At 51.5% G+C, this 16,064-nt stretch overlaps 1 protein-coding gene across 1 annotated transcript in view; it reads left to right on the forward strand.

Annotated features, from left to right (window-relative positions):
- The window catches only part of LOC123520903 (Down syndrome cell adhesion molecule-like protein 1), a 315,239-nt gene that overhangs the window by 13,260 nt on the left and 285,915 nt on the right, over positions 1-16,064 (forward strand). Inside the window, exons 2-3 of the mRNA XM_045283630.1 lie at positions 8,216-8,533; positions 12,262-12,408. Of these exons, the coding sequence (XP_045139565.1) occupies positions 8,216-8,533; positions 12,262-12,408 (465 nt within the window). The remainder of the gene's footprint in view (positions 1-8,215; positions 8,534-12,261; positions 12,409-16,064) is intronic.

The raw sequence follows: 16,064 nt of genomic DNA on the forward strand, positions 1-16,064 counted from the left end.
GGCAGTGTCCCTGTGCGGGTGGGGCTGCTCCTGTGTCCGGTGATCAGCGTCCCCTTCGGAGGGGTCTCGGTGGGGCAGCTCTCACGGGGACTGGACACCTCATCGCGCCCAGGCCCGTGGGGGCTGGGCCGGCCTGCGGGAGATGCTGCTGGGTTTCCGCCATGACCCGCGAGCAGCCCGAATGCCAGGGGTGGTTTCTGGTTTAAAAATATTGCCGTGCTATTTCTACACGACTAATCTCCCAGCAACTTGGAGCCCGTTTTATGAAACACAGCATCAGGGTGGTGCTCCGTGTTAAACGGCGGCGAAGATTAAATCGGTTTAAGTCTGGGCGTCTGTCACATCACAGCCGAACCTATAACTTCCATTTTCTATTAAAAATCCATTTCCCCCTTTGACCAGACGAGGCTTCCCTGTTGATCTGAACGCCTCTCTTTATTTATGAAGTGGGCCCCCTCCTCCTTCTCTGTCAGTTTAGCCTGGCTCCGTCTGCGGAGGGCAGGAGTTAGAGGGGTGGGGGTGGGGGGTGTCAGGGTATTTGCTGAAGGGTCAAGGGGAAGACTTCGTAGGCCCTGTACTCTGGCCTCGTCAGCGCTGTGATGGCAGAAACATCTTTGGAAGCCAAGCAGACCCCGGTGGCACTGCCTGCGGCTCCTTCTCTTTCTGGCGAGATCCAAACGTGGGACAAGTGCTTTAGCCCCTGGGTGGTGCTCTCCCCACCCATAAAACCAGAGGAGCCGGCCCTCCTAGTCCCTTTGTGCCGGATGAGGGAGGACATGCCGGTGGGGTACCCATGCCCAGTGTCTGTTACACAATAGACACTTTGCAAAGGCCAGTCTCTTCTCTTTAGACCCCTGTGACTTAAGGCAAAGCGGCCCCAGTGCTTCAAGGGGTCAGCATGGGGCTGCTAACTGATGGGTTGACAGTTCAAGCCCAGCCATTCCTCCGGAGATGGGAGATGAGGCTGTCTGCTCTTGTGAAGGGTCACACTCTCAGAAGCCCCAGGGAGCAGCTCCACTCTGTCTCACAGGGTTGATGGCAGGGGGGCGGGTGGTTTGTTGGCCATTAGTCAGGCCAGTAAGCCTCCAAGGATATAGGGGCCGTGGTAAAATGAAGTTGATCATCTCAGTCACAACTGCCAGAGGCGCGCTCCCAGTCCTGCACAGTCCTACCTGCCTGGAGGAGAAAGCCCTTTCTCTGTGTGGGAGCCCAGCACACCCTGTCAGACATCCTCACCTCTGCACCCAAGCCTATCCCAAGCTCCTGCCTGGAAGGTTTCCGCAGGGTTGCCCCAGACCTGCCCACGCATCGCCATTCAGACTTCCTCTCTCCAGGATGTCTTCCTGGCAGTAATTCTCTCCTGAGGGACTGGATCTTTTCCTGGTTTCTGTGTCTGGGATGGGTCGGGGGTGGGATGGAAGCAGAGGTCAGAGAGAACACGGTAAAGGTGGCCAGGGAAGGGCATAGGAGTCCGTGGAGAGGACTGGGAGTGGGTGGATAGGGATTGGGATTCTACAGGACTTCAGGGATTAGCTGTGTTCTGGTTGCCCCTAGCAGTCACCTTAGACCCCCTGGGCATGAATAACAATCCCTACTTACTCATACTAATACTCTCATACATTCTCATACTCATACTTTCATACTCACACTCTCCTACTAATACTCTCACACTCACACTCACACCAATACTCTCATACTATCATACTAATACTGTCGTACCAATAATACTTGCATGCTCACACTCATACTAACAATATCATACTCACACTTTCGTACTAATACTCTCATACTCACACTGTCACACTAATGCTCTCATACTCATGCAGCCTTCCAGTTGACTCCAACTCATGGAGACGGCAGGCAGGAGTGTTAGAACTATTCCCAGAGGGGGTTCCGTGGCTGGTTTCTCGGAAGTAGCTCTCCAGGACTTTCTTCTGAAGCATTTCCAGGTGAATTCAAACTTCTGACCTTTCAGTTAGCAACTGAGTGCCTCGCTGTCTGTACCACTCAGGGACCCCTCGTCCTCATACATCCTCGTTGTGGGGTTCTGCTAAGTTTGTGTTTCTGCCGTCTGTTTGGCCAGCTCAGGATTAGCCCTGGGAGGCAGGCAGGTAGGAAGGTGCAGTCACCCTGCTTTGGTAAGTGGGACTGAGTTAAGACTAAGTGGCTGTAGGAGGTCACACAGCAGGTCAGGGCACCATGTCTCCTGCGGTCTGAGCTCACTGAGACTCAGACACTGCTCCAAGTCTTCCAAACTGAGCCTCGGCAAGAGGAGAAGCCCCACCACACTGCCAGGCCAGGCTTCTCCAGGTCCACAGGAGGGCAGGCACAGCTGGGGGTGGGGGGAACTTTGGCACCAGTAGCTTCTATTGGCCAGGAGAAGAGGGACCCTCCAGCTGTGGGTGTGATTCTCCGAAGATAAGCCTCCAGGGAGGAGCAGGCCCCTGCTGCTACTCCTGTGCTTGGGGTGAACCTCTGCAGTGACCACTCACCTGCTGCCCTTCCCCATCCCTCGTCTAGTGCTTGGCACGTGGCACAGAGTTGAATGACATGGTAGCAAGTGCCTCAGTTTCCCCTTTATGGATCTGCTCACTCCTTTCTCTTGGCAGGTAGGGTGAGGCAAAATTAACGTTTATTTTAGGGCTTCTGCATCTGGAGCTGACAGGTGCCTTGTGGTGTGAAATATGAGCCCGATGTAAGTGAAAACTGCTATTGTTTTACACCTGAGGGTGATGTTTCATAATGGCAATGCTCTGTCAGGGGCGTAAGCAGAAGCAAATGGTTTGTCTAATCCTCCCCAGCTTCCCCAGGCCTGGCAGGCTGTGCTCTCATCCTGGGGTGGGAGGGATAGGAAGTGACTTGCCTTTTGCTATAAATCTGCCATTTCTTCCGCTATGACAGGTGGCTGGACAATCCCAGTCAATCCTCCCATTACCTCTACATGTGTGTGCTAGTGGAGGGCCCTGTAGCCTCTTTCTCAGGCGAGCTTTGAGCCCAGAAGTTCAGGGAGGTGCCCTGTCTGTGTGGTTGATGTTCCTGGTGGACCAGAGGGAGGCCAGGAAGGGACTTCCCGGGAAGGCTGGAATGAGGTGGGTTTTCAGCTTCAGAGAGGAGTCTGGCCATGTGTGTTTGGGGGTAAGGTTGGGGTGCAGTGTAGAAAGGTAGATTCTGTGAGTTCTTTGGACTGGCCTTCAAGAGCCTAGGTGGTGTGGGGGTTGCTCAGTGGGCTGCTAGCTGCCAGGTCAACAGTTTGAAACCACCCACGGGAGAAAGATGGAGCTTTCTACTACAGTAAAGAGTGACCGTCTTGGGACCCGCAGGGGCAGTTCCATCCAGTCCTATTGGGTTGCTGTGAGTCGGCATGCACTCGGTGGCAGTGGCTTTTATTTTCCTGTTTGGTTTTTGACTTGTCTTCAGTGTGGTTCATACAGTAGAGCATCGTGGTCCCTTCCAGCCTCCGAATGAGAGCAAAAATGAACTGCAATCTCAGCTTGGCCACTTAACGGGCTGGGTATCTTTGGGTAAGTTAGTTAACTTCTTAGAGTTGATTTCCTTCTCTAGAAAGTGGGAATAAGAACACCTCTTCTGGCCACTGTGAGTTGTGATCATGAAAAGGAGAATGTGCCTAGCCCGTAGTTAACAGTTCAACCACTGTTGACTATTTTTAACTTCACTCCATCACATCTACCCATAAGTATTTATTTACTCTCTTCCATGAATCAAGACAATTTCTGTGTCCCTCCCCTTCAGGGAGCTTTGCAGCATCCCAAGTCCATTTGTCAGGGGCAGTGTAATAGAGTCTTACCAACCCTTGATGGATCGTAGTTCCTGAAATCCATGGAGCTACCACAGTGAGGGTGTCTGATTAACTAGGTTGTCTCAAGGTGCAGCCCGGAACCCTAGAGTGATGTCCCAGCCCCACAGTCTTCAGCGCTGTCTGTGATGTCCAGAGCCCAGAAGGGGCTGCTTCTAGGAGAGTGAGCGTGTGTGTTCTGTTTGTGGGCAGCTGGAAATGGAACTTGGTGACTGGGTTGTGTCTGAGGAGGCAAACACCTGTTCTCTTACTGCAGTGATTGCACTGCAGCTGCCACTCATGTCCTGGTTCAGAGCCCACTCTGGGGCCAGGCTCCGGGCCCTCACTCGTCCGGCTATGGGCCCTTCAGATACTCTGTCTCCTGTTTGTAGACTGGTGATAATAAATGGTACCTCCCTCAAAGGATGGTTGTCAGGGTCAAAAGAGGCGAGCGTAAGAGCAATTGTGAGGATGGCACGGGACTGGGTAAGTGTCTAACTCTGTTGTACACAGGGTCACTAGGAATCAGAGCCGGCAACAACAGCATGCATGCCAAGGGTTTGCCATGGTGCCTGGCACAGAGAAGATGCTTATTAATTACTTGGTAAGATAGCACGCTCACCCCATTGAATCACTCTCATTAAGGAGACCCCGGTGATGTGGGCGAGTGGATGGAAGCAGACCCTGGTGGGCCTGACCCAAGAGAAGTTTCGCTAGGCCTGTTGTCTTCCTTGTGAAATGCCTTGGTGCCTTCATTTGGGGGTGGGGGTTGCTCTAGCTGCTGTGAGTTGGGTGGGCGTCTGAGGCCTCGGGGTCCTGATGGACCCGCTTCCTCCTCCAGAGACAGCGGATTTTCTCAGCCACCAACCCTGCCCCGTGCCTGATGGAGGTAGCATGAGGAGGAGGGTGGGGAGGGAGATGGTGTTACCTCCTCTCTCGGTGCATCTCAGCCCCAGAAGGTGCAGCGCCTGACAGGGACAGCAAGTACATTTGCAGCTAAGAGGATACCTCTGACACCGTAGCAAGGAGCCCATGGACCGTGTTTTTCCAGCGTGGCTGCTAATGGCTTCATCCAGGCTTTTGATGAGATGATGTGAATTGCTCTGGCCAATGATGCTTAATGGCCTTTTCTCCACTGGCTGCCCTTGCCTGTTCATTCTCCCTGGAGGCTCCTCGACTCAGAGTTAAGCCAGGAATATTAATGCAGTCTGGGTGTGGGTCCCTCCCCGCCCCCTCCCCATAAAGTTGTGGAAATTGAGGTCAACTTGGGTCCCCTGCTACTTTCTTTAAACAGGCAGTGGACTGGTTTGTTTGCTTCTTCATCTTCCTGGTGGGGAGGGAATGCCTGCTAGCCAGAGACCTGGTGCCTCTCTTCTTCTAGCCTTGCCTTCCCTTGCTCCCAAGTGGCCCTTCCCACTGGGGCAGGTTGTGTGGTAAGGTAGGTGAAGGGTGGGGACCCTTGACTCTAGCATTCAGAGCTGCCAGGATAAGGGCAGGAAATACTGAGGGCCTCTACTGGGATGGAAGCCCTGGGGAGAGGGGAGGCAGGCGGGCAACAGTCAACACCCTCAGAGGCTAACCCAATGGGTTGGAGGTTTGAGTTAGAAGCACCTTGGGAGAAAGGCTTATTGACTGACTTACAAAAACATCGACATTTGAGAACCCAACAGTGCACAATTCTACTGGGACACACACTGAGGCTCCCCGAGTGAGAATCAACTGAATGGCAGCTGAGGAGAAGGGACGGGCCCACCGGCTGCCGTCCAGCCAGACCCTGCTGCTGCTGCTGTCACATAGCTGCAGTTCTTTGGAGGAACTCTCTCTCAGGTGGTTGAATGTTGATGACACGTCAGAGATGGACGGGGTCTTTGTTCATCTACCTCCCATTTTACCCATGAGAGAATGGAAGCTCAGAGAGAAGAGAGTTACACAGGACATCAGTATGGGTGCTGAGTTTAGAAGCTTGGTCTCCTGACCTCTAGTCTTGGATTCTATCCACCCACCAGGCCCTTTGTTCCTTATCTGGCCTTTAAGGGCAACTTCATTTTCCAAATGGATTTCTCAAGGGTGAAGACAGCTCTCAAGTTCTCCCAGGGGGCTCCAGGTAGGTAGGCCCAGTTCTCTTGGCCATTCTCTTCAAAGATGATTCTGAGGCTCTTCCAGCTATAGTACAAGCTTTAGGCTCAAGTCTCAGCTCTACGATTATGCAATCGAGCAAATCTTGGGACATTTCTTAGCCTAGCAAAGGGTGTGTGATACCACCTCCTCTTGAGATTGTGCAGAAGAACCAAAGCATTGGATGTGAACCTACCTACACAATATAGGTGTTCAATAAATATTTCCTCAGCAGAGCATTTCTGTGCCTCTTCTAAGTGGAGTGACCCTTCAACAAAGCAGAGTCCATGGGCAGCCCTTCCCCATGGACTTGAGCTGATGTGGAGAGGACATGCCTTAATGTTTACCATCCCTGTGGTGGGCTCGGAGCTTCTGTGGGACAGGGTCTATGTCTTATCCATCTTTGTATCTTCAGTGCCTGGTACTTGTACATCAGTGCTCAGGAAGTATGCGTGGTATGATTAGTGCTCAGCTGTTTGGGGATATATGTTGGGTTTTGCATGCATCTCTGGACTGTGGGATGATGTTTTTGAAAAACTTAAATATTGCTCTTTCAGTGCAAGTTTACATTGCAAGTTAGGTTCCCACTCAATAATGACTATGCATATTTTTCAGGGGGCCCTGGTGGCATTTTGGTTACATATTGGGCTGCTCACTGCAGGTTAGCATTTCACACACACCAGCTGCTCCATGTTTGGGACACATATTGTTCAGAGATACTGGCTACATCTTTACAATGTTTTAACATTCTCATCAATGCCCTCACAAACTTCTAGATGTTTTGCTTCTAGTGATCTGAGTTCCCTTTCTCCTTACTCCTTCATCTGTGCTTTAGATTAATTGTTGACCATTTGATCTTACAGAGATGTCTTATCAAAGGTGCATAGTCCTCCCTGGTAAATACTCTTTATTTTATGAGGATCTGTTATTTAGATAAAAAGTACCCCAAGGGAAAAAAAAAAGTACCCCAAGGTTCTGGCTCAAGGTTTATGAAGTACAGTCTTGGGGAGCCTTCTACTTTCAACTGGACTAAGTAAGGCTGGACTTTTAAACAAATTTGAGTCCTGGTCCATATTTTCATCCTTTCTATCAAGATTCATTTATCATGGCCCTGATTAAAAGTCATTAGTAGTAGGTGGGCACCATCTAGGTTTTCTTGATCTCTGGGTAGATGCGGCTGATTCATAGAGACTGTTAGTTCTGTAGAATAGCTTCTCGTTGAGTCTTTATTTCATTCTCCTTCTTTGGCTGAAGCCAATGTCTTGGATGGCCACTCGCAAGCTTTTAAGACCCCAGACGCTTCATACCAAACTAGGATGTAGAACATAAACTTTTAAAACTATATTATACAAATTGACTGAGTTGTCCTGCGAGACTGTGGGCTTAAAGCTTCAAATCAGAAATCCTCTCCTCCGAGGTGTTTGGTTTTGTCTAATGAGTATTGGTAATGGTGCCCTCTGTGTGTGTGCTTTACTACATGCAGTTTACAGGCTAGCTTCAAAAAGTTTGTGGAAGAATTCCATTATTTTTTAATGCTAGTTTTTCCAGGAATCTTTTGAAATCCCTTGTACATGCATGTTAACACACATGCACATGCAGTATCAGATTACCCAATCAGCAAGGTAAAGCGTGGTCTGACTTGAGCTTACTTATTCTGTAGTGAACAATTTCACATTTTTCACCTCATCAAATATTCTCCTTCTAGGTATAGTTGGCTTCTGCCTGTCTCCCCAAACCCACAGCGCCTTCTTACAATACCAGCCTCTTGGGACATTTAAAATCCTAGACAGGGATGGATTGCACACCAAGCCAGGGGAGCACAGTAATTACGTACACATCCCTGGTGTGGTGAAACTATGAGACTGCTCGCTACAGATTAGTAAGGAAACACAAGTAAGCCCCTGGTTACCTTGCCTATTGGGTAATCTGCCCCTGTCCTCAGTGCACATAAACGTATGTCACCAAACCAGACAACACCCACTGCTATCCAATCAATTCTGACTCCGTGACCCAACTGAGGGGAAAAACTACTTCATAGGGTTTCCAAGGCTGTCAGTCTTGATAGAAGCAGACTGCCCTGTCTTTCTCCTGCAGAGGAACTGGTGGACTTGAACCACCGACCTTTGTGTTAGCAGCCCAGGGCTTAACCAACTGCACCACCACGGCTTCTCACAAGTATGCACACATGCTTTGTAAATCCACACATAGATGTGCATATCCCACCACACGAAATGACCTGGCAGTGGTTGCCGTGGCTGCAAGCTGTGGTGTGTCTAAACTGAGCTCTCCTTCTCGCCTTCCCCGCAGCCCGCCCCGAAGATGTTGGCACCAGCCTCTACTTTGTAAATGACTCCTTGCAGCAGGTGACCTTCTCCAGCTCTGTCGGGGTGGTGGTGCCCTGCCCGGCCACGGGCTCTCCCAGCGCGGCCCTCCGATGGTACCTGGCCACAGGGGACGACATCTACGACGTGCCGCACATCCGGCACGTGCACGCCAACGGGACGCTGCAGCTCTACCCCTTCTCCCCCTCCGCCTTCAACAGCTTTATCCACGACAATGACTATTTCTGCACCGCGGAAAACGCTGCCGGCAAGATCCGGAGCCCCAACATCCGCGTCAAAGCAGGTAAGGGCCGAATGCCCTGCTGGAGGGTCTGGGTGGCTCCGGGACTGACTGTCGTTCTCAGGCGAAGTGCTTGCCCTGCTCAGGGGGGCCTGGAAGACATCATCATCCCCTTGCTGGCACTTTTGTGTCTTTTGACTAGTAGCTCTGAGAACTTCTGGTCTAGCTTCCAGTACTTCCGGTATGTTCCTGGCAAAGAACATCACATTTTTAAGCCTCATTTTCTCTGCAAAGTTGATGCTCTTGCCGGCTACTCCAGGTGATAGTTACATGAGCTCGTACTCATTACATTAAATAAAAAGCAGGGCCTGACTCATGGGAAACATTCATTGAACTGTCTCTAAAAATAACAGAATCCAAAAAACACTTTGTACTGAGATGGAATAAAGAAGCGAGCACATGTGACAAGTCTGTCTCCTGGTGAGTTTTCAAGGGATGCCACTAGGACTCAGATCAAGAACTAAGAGGTCAGCCCCCAGAGCCTCCCTCATACTTTTTGGTCACTACTCCAAGGTGACAAGTAGCCTGACTTTTAACAATATAGATCATTTTTGCTACGTTTTGTGCTTTGTGTAAATAGACCACGGCATGCCCTTTCCTGGTTCTTTTGCCTAATATTATGTTTGTGAGTTCACTCCTACTGATAGACATGGTTAAGGAGTCTTGGTGGTGCCGTGACTAAACAGCTTGGCTACTAAGGAAAGGTCAGTAGTTTGAACCCACCAGCCGCTCCACGGGATAAAGGTGAGGCAGTCTGTTTCCATCAAGATTACCGTCTTGGATAGCCACAAGGGTAATCCTACCCTGTCCTATGGGGTGGCTGGGAGTTGGACTTGACGTGAGGGCACGGGGTTGAGTGTGGTTTCCACTTGCTCATTTGAGATGTGTACAGTATTCTATTGTGTGAGGTGAAGCCAGTTGCCATCAAGTCAATCCTGACCCCATGTGTGTCAGAGGCGAATCGTGCCCCCAGATAGTCTCCTCTCTCAGGGCTAGTCCTGGAGGCAAGGGAAAGGCGCAGTTCAACAGCTCATCTTAACTAGGCTATCATGATGAGCAGGTGTGTCACAGTCAGTTGTAAGGTGTCCCAGTGTTTGGGACCCTGGTGACCTAGTGGATTACACACTGTGCTGCTCACCACAAGGTCAGCAGTTTAGAACCCCAGCTGCTCCATGGCTGAAAAATGAGGCTTTCTCGTCCCATGGAGAGTTACCATCTCAGAAACCCATGGACAGACGGTCCTACTCTGTCTTACAGGGTTGCTATGAGTCGGAACTGACTTGATGGCAGCGAGGGCAGTTTTGTTTAGTTTTCCTGACAAAAGCTTCTTTAAGTGTGAGGGGCAGGTGTGTCCCAGCAGACTTGCTGTGATGGTTCCAGGCCTTGGCTGCAGCATCGTGCCTGGAAACTGTGGGGCAGAGGAATGTGGGCCCTGGAAAGGCCTCCTGCCCACAATGCCTAGCAGCAGACTTTACAAGAATAGGTGTGTGACCTCCTGAGTCCTCCTGCCCTAACTTAGGACAGCCTTTCACACTGACAAGGATTTGAGGAGCTGGGACCTGTGTGTGTAGGGGTGAGGTGGGGCAAGTGTTCCTGATTCAAGAGCCGATCTGACTTCATCCCATTAGTGTACTTGGGGGGGGGGGAGTGAGGTGGGGGGTGCTTATTGCTGAAGCCATGCCCAGGGAGTGTCCTCGTGGAGCTCCCTGTAGGGTCTCTTTTCAGGAGTATGCCCTAATAGCACAGCAAGTGCAGGATTGGGTGGCCTGAGGTCTAGGTTCGGCGTCTCCACAGCTTGGGGCCCTGGACCAAGGGAAGGCATTCCATTTTTTCCTATGACCTGCTCATCGTTGGGTTACCAAAAACCCAACCCACTGCCTTTGAGTCAGTCCTGACTCAGAGCAACCCCATAGGATGGACTAGCACTGCTCCGTGGTGGGGTTTTCAGAACCATAAATCTTTACGAGTCGACAGTCTACCTTTCTCCTGTGGAGTGGTTTGTGGGTTTGAACGATCAGCCTTTTGGTGAGCAGCCCGGGGCTTAATCCCCTATACCATTAGGGCTCCTTCGTGGAGTTGGGGTGCAAGTTGGACAATAACTTTGTCAAGTGAAGGGACAGAGGCAAATGAAAGTCATGAAGGGCAACATCCCATAGGTGTCCTACAAGGGCTGGGCCCTTTGCACCTATCATGCCAGTAATTCTTCCACAAATGTGGAAGCGGAGGCTCTGAGATGTGAACTGTCCCTAGCCCCAAAACACCCAGCTAGTCACTGGAGGAGGCAGAGCTGACTACTCGATGCTCAACCGCTCATGTCTGTGATGCCCTGGGACACCAACCCTCCTCAGGCCAGCACGCTGCTTCCTTCCAGGCCCAGCTCTGCCCCAGGCTCACCCACACCTGGTGGCAGTGCCCCCTCCCAGCCTCAGCACGGAGAAGGGGAAGGAAGACTTGGGGAGGCTGGAACCACTGGAAGCACAACCAATTAAGAGGCTCCTGATGATGCCGGAGGGGCTGCAGGTGCAGGTGCACAGCCAGAGGGGCTGCCAGGGCCCTCAGTGTCGCCCTGGCAACTGTGGAGGGAGAGGAGCAGGGCATGATGCCCAGTGCCTGCTGAGGAACAAGGATGGTGGGCAGTGGTGTTCAAGAGGTCCCAGTTTCTGCTTGGCAGAGAAGGACCCAGGGAGAGGACTCTTGGGTTCCATTCCCAAGGCCAGATCTGCCCACCTGGAGAACAGCTGCAGGGGACAGCACCCCAGAAGCTGGCATGGGAACTGAGAGCTTGTCTGGGACCCACGGGGAAAGGGTGTCTGCAGGGTGGGCAGAGGTGGTGCCAGAGGGGCAGCAGCAGCGTTGGGAAGAAACAGTGAGGATGGATTGTTTCTAAGAATCTTGGAGACTCTGCGCTTGTCTCAGGGGCTCTGAATCTCCAGACAGTCACTGTCTCCAATGTCCTTTCCGATGGCCCTTACAAACCACCACGTCTTTCCAGAAAGCTCTGTACTGGATCTCCCAGATTGCCTCCACGTTCAAATGGGACAGACATGTTTTGTTAGATCATGTGTCTCGCGTTTTTTTGTTTTAATCTTGGAAATGTATGGTCCCTGTGCCCACGATGAATGTCATCCTACATCTAGAAATCATGTAGGGAATCAAGTTTGGATCCCATAGAACAGTGGTTCTCAACCTTCCTGAGGCCTCAACCCTTTAATACAGTTCCTCATGTTATGGTGACCCCCCCAACCATAAAATTATTTTTGTTGCTACTTCATAACTCTAATTTTGCTACTGCTATGAATTGGGTGTTGTTCGACCCCCAAAGGGGTTGCGACCCACAGGTTGAGAACCGCTGCCATAGAGGAATTCTAGAGAGCCTCCTCTGTGCCTAAACTGGATGCTCCTTTTGCATATGATCACCTTGTTGGGTTTAGACACTGTCCTCAGGGCACTTACAGTCTAATAGAGTTCCCTCGATGAGCACAGGCATGGAAAAGGGGAACTTGGATTGATGGCCATGGAGAGGGAGGTCTGGATATTTCTGAGGAGGACTAGGCCGCCCAGGGGAGTAGGAAGGAGATTGATGGAGACAGTTGCTCAGGAGCACTTGGGGCTGGTAAGTAGGAGGGAGGGTGTGGAGGGTGAGGTCTGGGGGTGCTGAGGGAGCCAAGGTGGCTCTCTTCCTTTCTTCCCAGCCCAGCCTGTTACACCTGCTGCCCCCAATCTCTGTTCAGTTTTCAGGGAACCCTACACCGTCCGGGTGGAGGATCAAAGGTCAGTGCGTGGAAACGTGGCCGTCTTCAAGTGCCTCATCCCCTCCTCAGTGCAGGAATATGTTAGCGTTGTATCCTGGGAGAAAGACACAGTCTCCATCATCCCAGGTAAGAGAGGTGCTCGGGGCCACCGCAGGCGGGGCTGTTTAGGGAGCGGACAAAGTCGAGGTACTTGAGCTGCTGGCTGAGCTCGAGATGTTGAGGTCGGTTCTGGTGAGTGACTTATCCTTGGGCCAGTGACACTTCGGCATGGTGTGTCTTTGGCCTTGACCTGGTAGCTCACCGTGTGGGATGGGAAGACTCACCTGGCCGTGTCTCGTGCTGGGTGTGGGAAGGTCACAGGGACACAGGGGGAAGGGGTCCTACTCCCCAGAGGAGCTGGGTCTCTGTCTTCCTGACTGCCATGCTTTGGCTTGCCCTTGCCTTGGGGATGACAGGCAAGGCTGGGAGCACTTGGTCTGTGAAGGATGGTGAGGAGAGAGGGACGAGGAGGGCGGTGTCATCCGGCACTGAATGAGCCGAGCAGTGCACATTACAGACTTGCTCCGCGTGCTGACTGGGACTGGTGGATTGGTTTTGTTTTTGCCATGCAGTGGCTAAAGGGTTCATCAGGATAGCGGCTAGCCTTGCTCTGTGTTTGATGTTGGGAGAATGGGTTAATATCATGTTGTAGATGCCCCCCACCCCCAGTGGAGCTGCTGTTACTGAGAGCCTCTCATTCATTACTGGCAACCCCAATGCAAAGGGGTGCTTCTGACAGGAGCCAGGTCTGTAGACTCCAAGAGAGAGGTCCCCTGGTCCTCAGGATGCCCCTGGATCTCTGTGTATATCCCTGTGGGTCCCCTCACCCACCCCAGCATCTCTCCTGTCATCCCGGAAGGACCCGATGCCTTTGATGCCTTTTCTTCCTTTCTTGACCAAGGCCCCTTGCTTTCCTTCCTGTCAAGTGGAGGGACTTGACTGGATGCTCTCTGAGTGGCTCAAAGTCACACAGCTGCTTGTGCGAAATGCTGTTGTTCCTCCAGGTTTTCAGGGTAGCTGGAAGGACATGACTTCTACAGGTGGGACCTCTAGAGAAGGAGTTTAGAGTCCTGCGACATGTTAGGATCCCTGGAGAGCTTCCCCCCCCCACCTTAAATACCACCCCCCAATCAATAGAATCAGAGTCTTTGGGGTGGCACCTGGGCATCAGCATCTTGTCAAAGCTTCCTAGGTGATTCCAGTGTGGCGCCAGGTGAGAGCACACCACTCCTGTGTATTCACAGCAACCCTGCAGGGGCCTCTCCTTGAGATGGTCCTTGGTGTGTTGCTCCAATACTTTTCAAGCTTCTCTCCATTTCAGGTGGCAGGTGGACAGGACTCAGAAGCTACATAGGGAGATCTATTGATCCCGTCTCCTATAAAAGAACAAACCAATATGGATGGTTGTGGAGGGTGTGCTGGTAGGGAGGAGGGCTTGAGGGCAGGAGTCGAAATAACACTGAGAGATGGGAATGAATGGAGACTGCTGGGGCTGGGGGTGCTTCAGGAATGGGCAGGACACACAGCAATGGCTGTGAGGGGAGCAGTGGGGGATGGGGGAGGCTAGATTCTTGTCTCAGAGAGGTCATGCAGGGACAGTGGGCTCGTGAGAACCAGAAAAGACGACCTTGGCAGTATGCCCCTGGTCATGATGGAGTTTGACCTGACTACCCACTCAGTGGCCTCAGATCTCAGTGGGTTTAAAAAACAGGAGAGAAACGTGGTGTTTCTTATACACATCCGTTCATGATAGACTCAGATTTGCAAGCTCTGCTCTAAGAAACTTTCACATGGGATCACATCTTATTCTCACTGAAAGGTCCTGTGTGTATTGTTCCCACCGCCACTCTACAGAAGAAACGGAGGTCTAAAGAAATGAAGTAGTTGTGGGCCACATCTATGTTGGCAGAGGGCAAGGCTTGACCTCTGGTCTTGCTTTCTTCACCCTGTGATTAGAACACAGAACTGCCTGCCGGCACACTGATACAAATGTATCCAATAAGTTATCCAAGTACTGCAATCAAGGCTCAGTTGGTTTCTAAAACAAACCAAAGCCATTGAGTCAATTTTGGGGAGGGGAGGGGTGGGGGAGGAAATCATTGTTGACTTTCCGGGAGAGCTTGCAGAAGCTGTGGGCCAGGATAGTCATTAAGATTATGATCTAGAACCAGACGAGCTAGCTTTCAAATTTATTCCACTATAAACTAACAAGATATCCCCACCCAGTGGTAAAGCAGGGCCAATCATTTGGTTTGGTTGAAGTAAGGATAACATGAATCCCTCTGCGTAAATGTTTGGGCCATTTCCTGGCCAGCCATCTTGCAGGGGTTGTTAGGGGCTGTCTGGTCAGTTCTGGCTCATAGCCACTGTGTGATGTGCAACAGTAGGAAGCACTGCCGGGTCCTGGGCTGCGCTCACAGTTGTTTTTAAATCTGAGGTCACCCAGTCAATCCATCTTGTTGAGGTCTTCCTCTTTTTCACTGCCCCTCTGCTAAGTGCAGTGTCCTGAAGAGACTGGTCTCTCCTGACAGCATGTCCGAAGTACATGAGCTGAAGCCTCGGCATCCTTGCCTCTAAGGAGCATCTGGCTGTACGGCTTCCAAGGCCGAGGTGTCATTTCTTTTGGCAGTCCGCGCTACTTTCCATCCATAGCTATTGCTATTATTACTGAGGACCATGCATAGCTGTTATTATTAAGATTAAGGAAAAGAGTGCTTTCCCCTTTGTACCTCCTGTTGCCCGTTGTAATGCATTTGTATCTCCTAACAGAGTCTAGACGCAGTTTCCCAAACTTGGGGACCATGTTGATCCATCGCCTTATCACTGGCTCTTAATATGCTGCCTTGACCATTGGAGGGTTGTGCTCAGGAGAGGTTTGGCGGGTGGCTGGGTGGATTCTGAAGGAAGATGGGGAACAGCATGGACAAGGCAGGACATGGTGGTATGGGGTAAGAAGACCAGATCAGACAGAGGGAAGGAAGGTTCATCGACTCCTGAGCCTGGGAGCTGGAGGCACGGAGTTCCCCTCAGGCAGCCCTTGTAGTTGGTGCTTCAGGGCGGCTTTTGATGTCAAGGCCGGGCTGGTGGCCCACAGGGCATAATTATCTGGAAGTAGGCACGCTGCTAATCTGCAGGGCTGTGTTCAACTCTGCTTCTGAAGAACCCTTTTTGCTCCTTCAGCCTTGGAGAATTTCCCTCCCCTGTGCAGCCCTCCAGCCCCATGCTTAACCATTCTAGATCCTTCCACTGGTTCATTTTAGATCCAGGCACAGTCTTCCAAAGCACAGGAATCCCACCTCCTGGTTCCCTGAGGAACTAGGAGAGAGCCACTAGAGCAGAGTTGTGCTCCCTCCCAAGATATTGCAGGCCCTATAAGTGAGGGTCCAAGTCTTGGCCCCCATGCTGTGGAGTTGTTTTTGGAAAACGCAGATTGCTTATGGATTTTTTTAGAAATAGGATTTTCTGTCATCCATACCCATAAGACACTCAGAGTATATGGTGTGTGTGTGTGTGTGTGTGTGTGTGTGTGTGTGTGTGTGTGTGACAGAGAGAGAGAGAGAGAGACAGCTTCTCCTGGTGGAGGGAGATGGAACAACTGAGGGAAAAGAAGGAGTGAAGTGCAGGAGTTCCTTTCTCCTGACCCCCAGACTTCTGGAGCAGGGAGGACTGTGCTCATGTGGACCTCTGACTCTGCAGCTCTGGGCTCAGATTCTCCACCAGCCACAGGGCCAGAAGGAGCAGGT

The sequence above is a fragment of the Echinops telfairi genome, unplaced genomic scaffold (genome assembly GCF_000313985.2).
Source record: "Echinops telfairi isolate 266 unplaced genomic scaffold, ASM31398v2 ScPeMD7_7463;HRSCAF=8501, whole genome shotgun sequence".
NCBI lineage: Eukaryota > Metazoa > Chordata > Mammalia > Afrosoricida > Tenrecidae > Echinops > Echinops telfairi.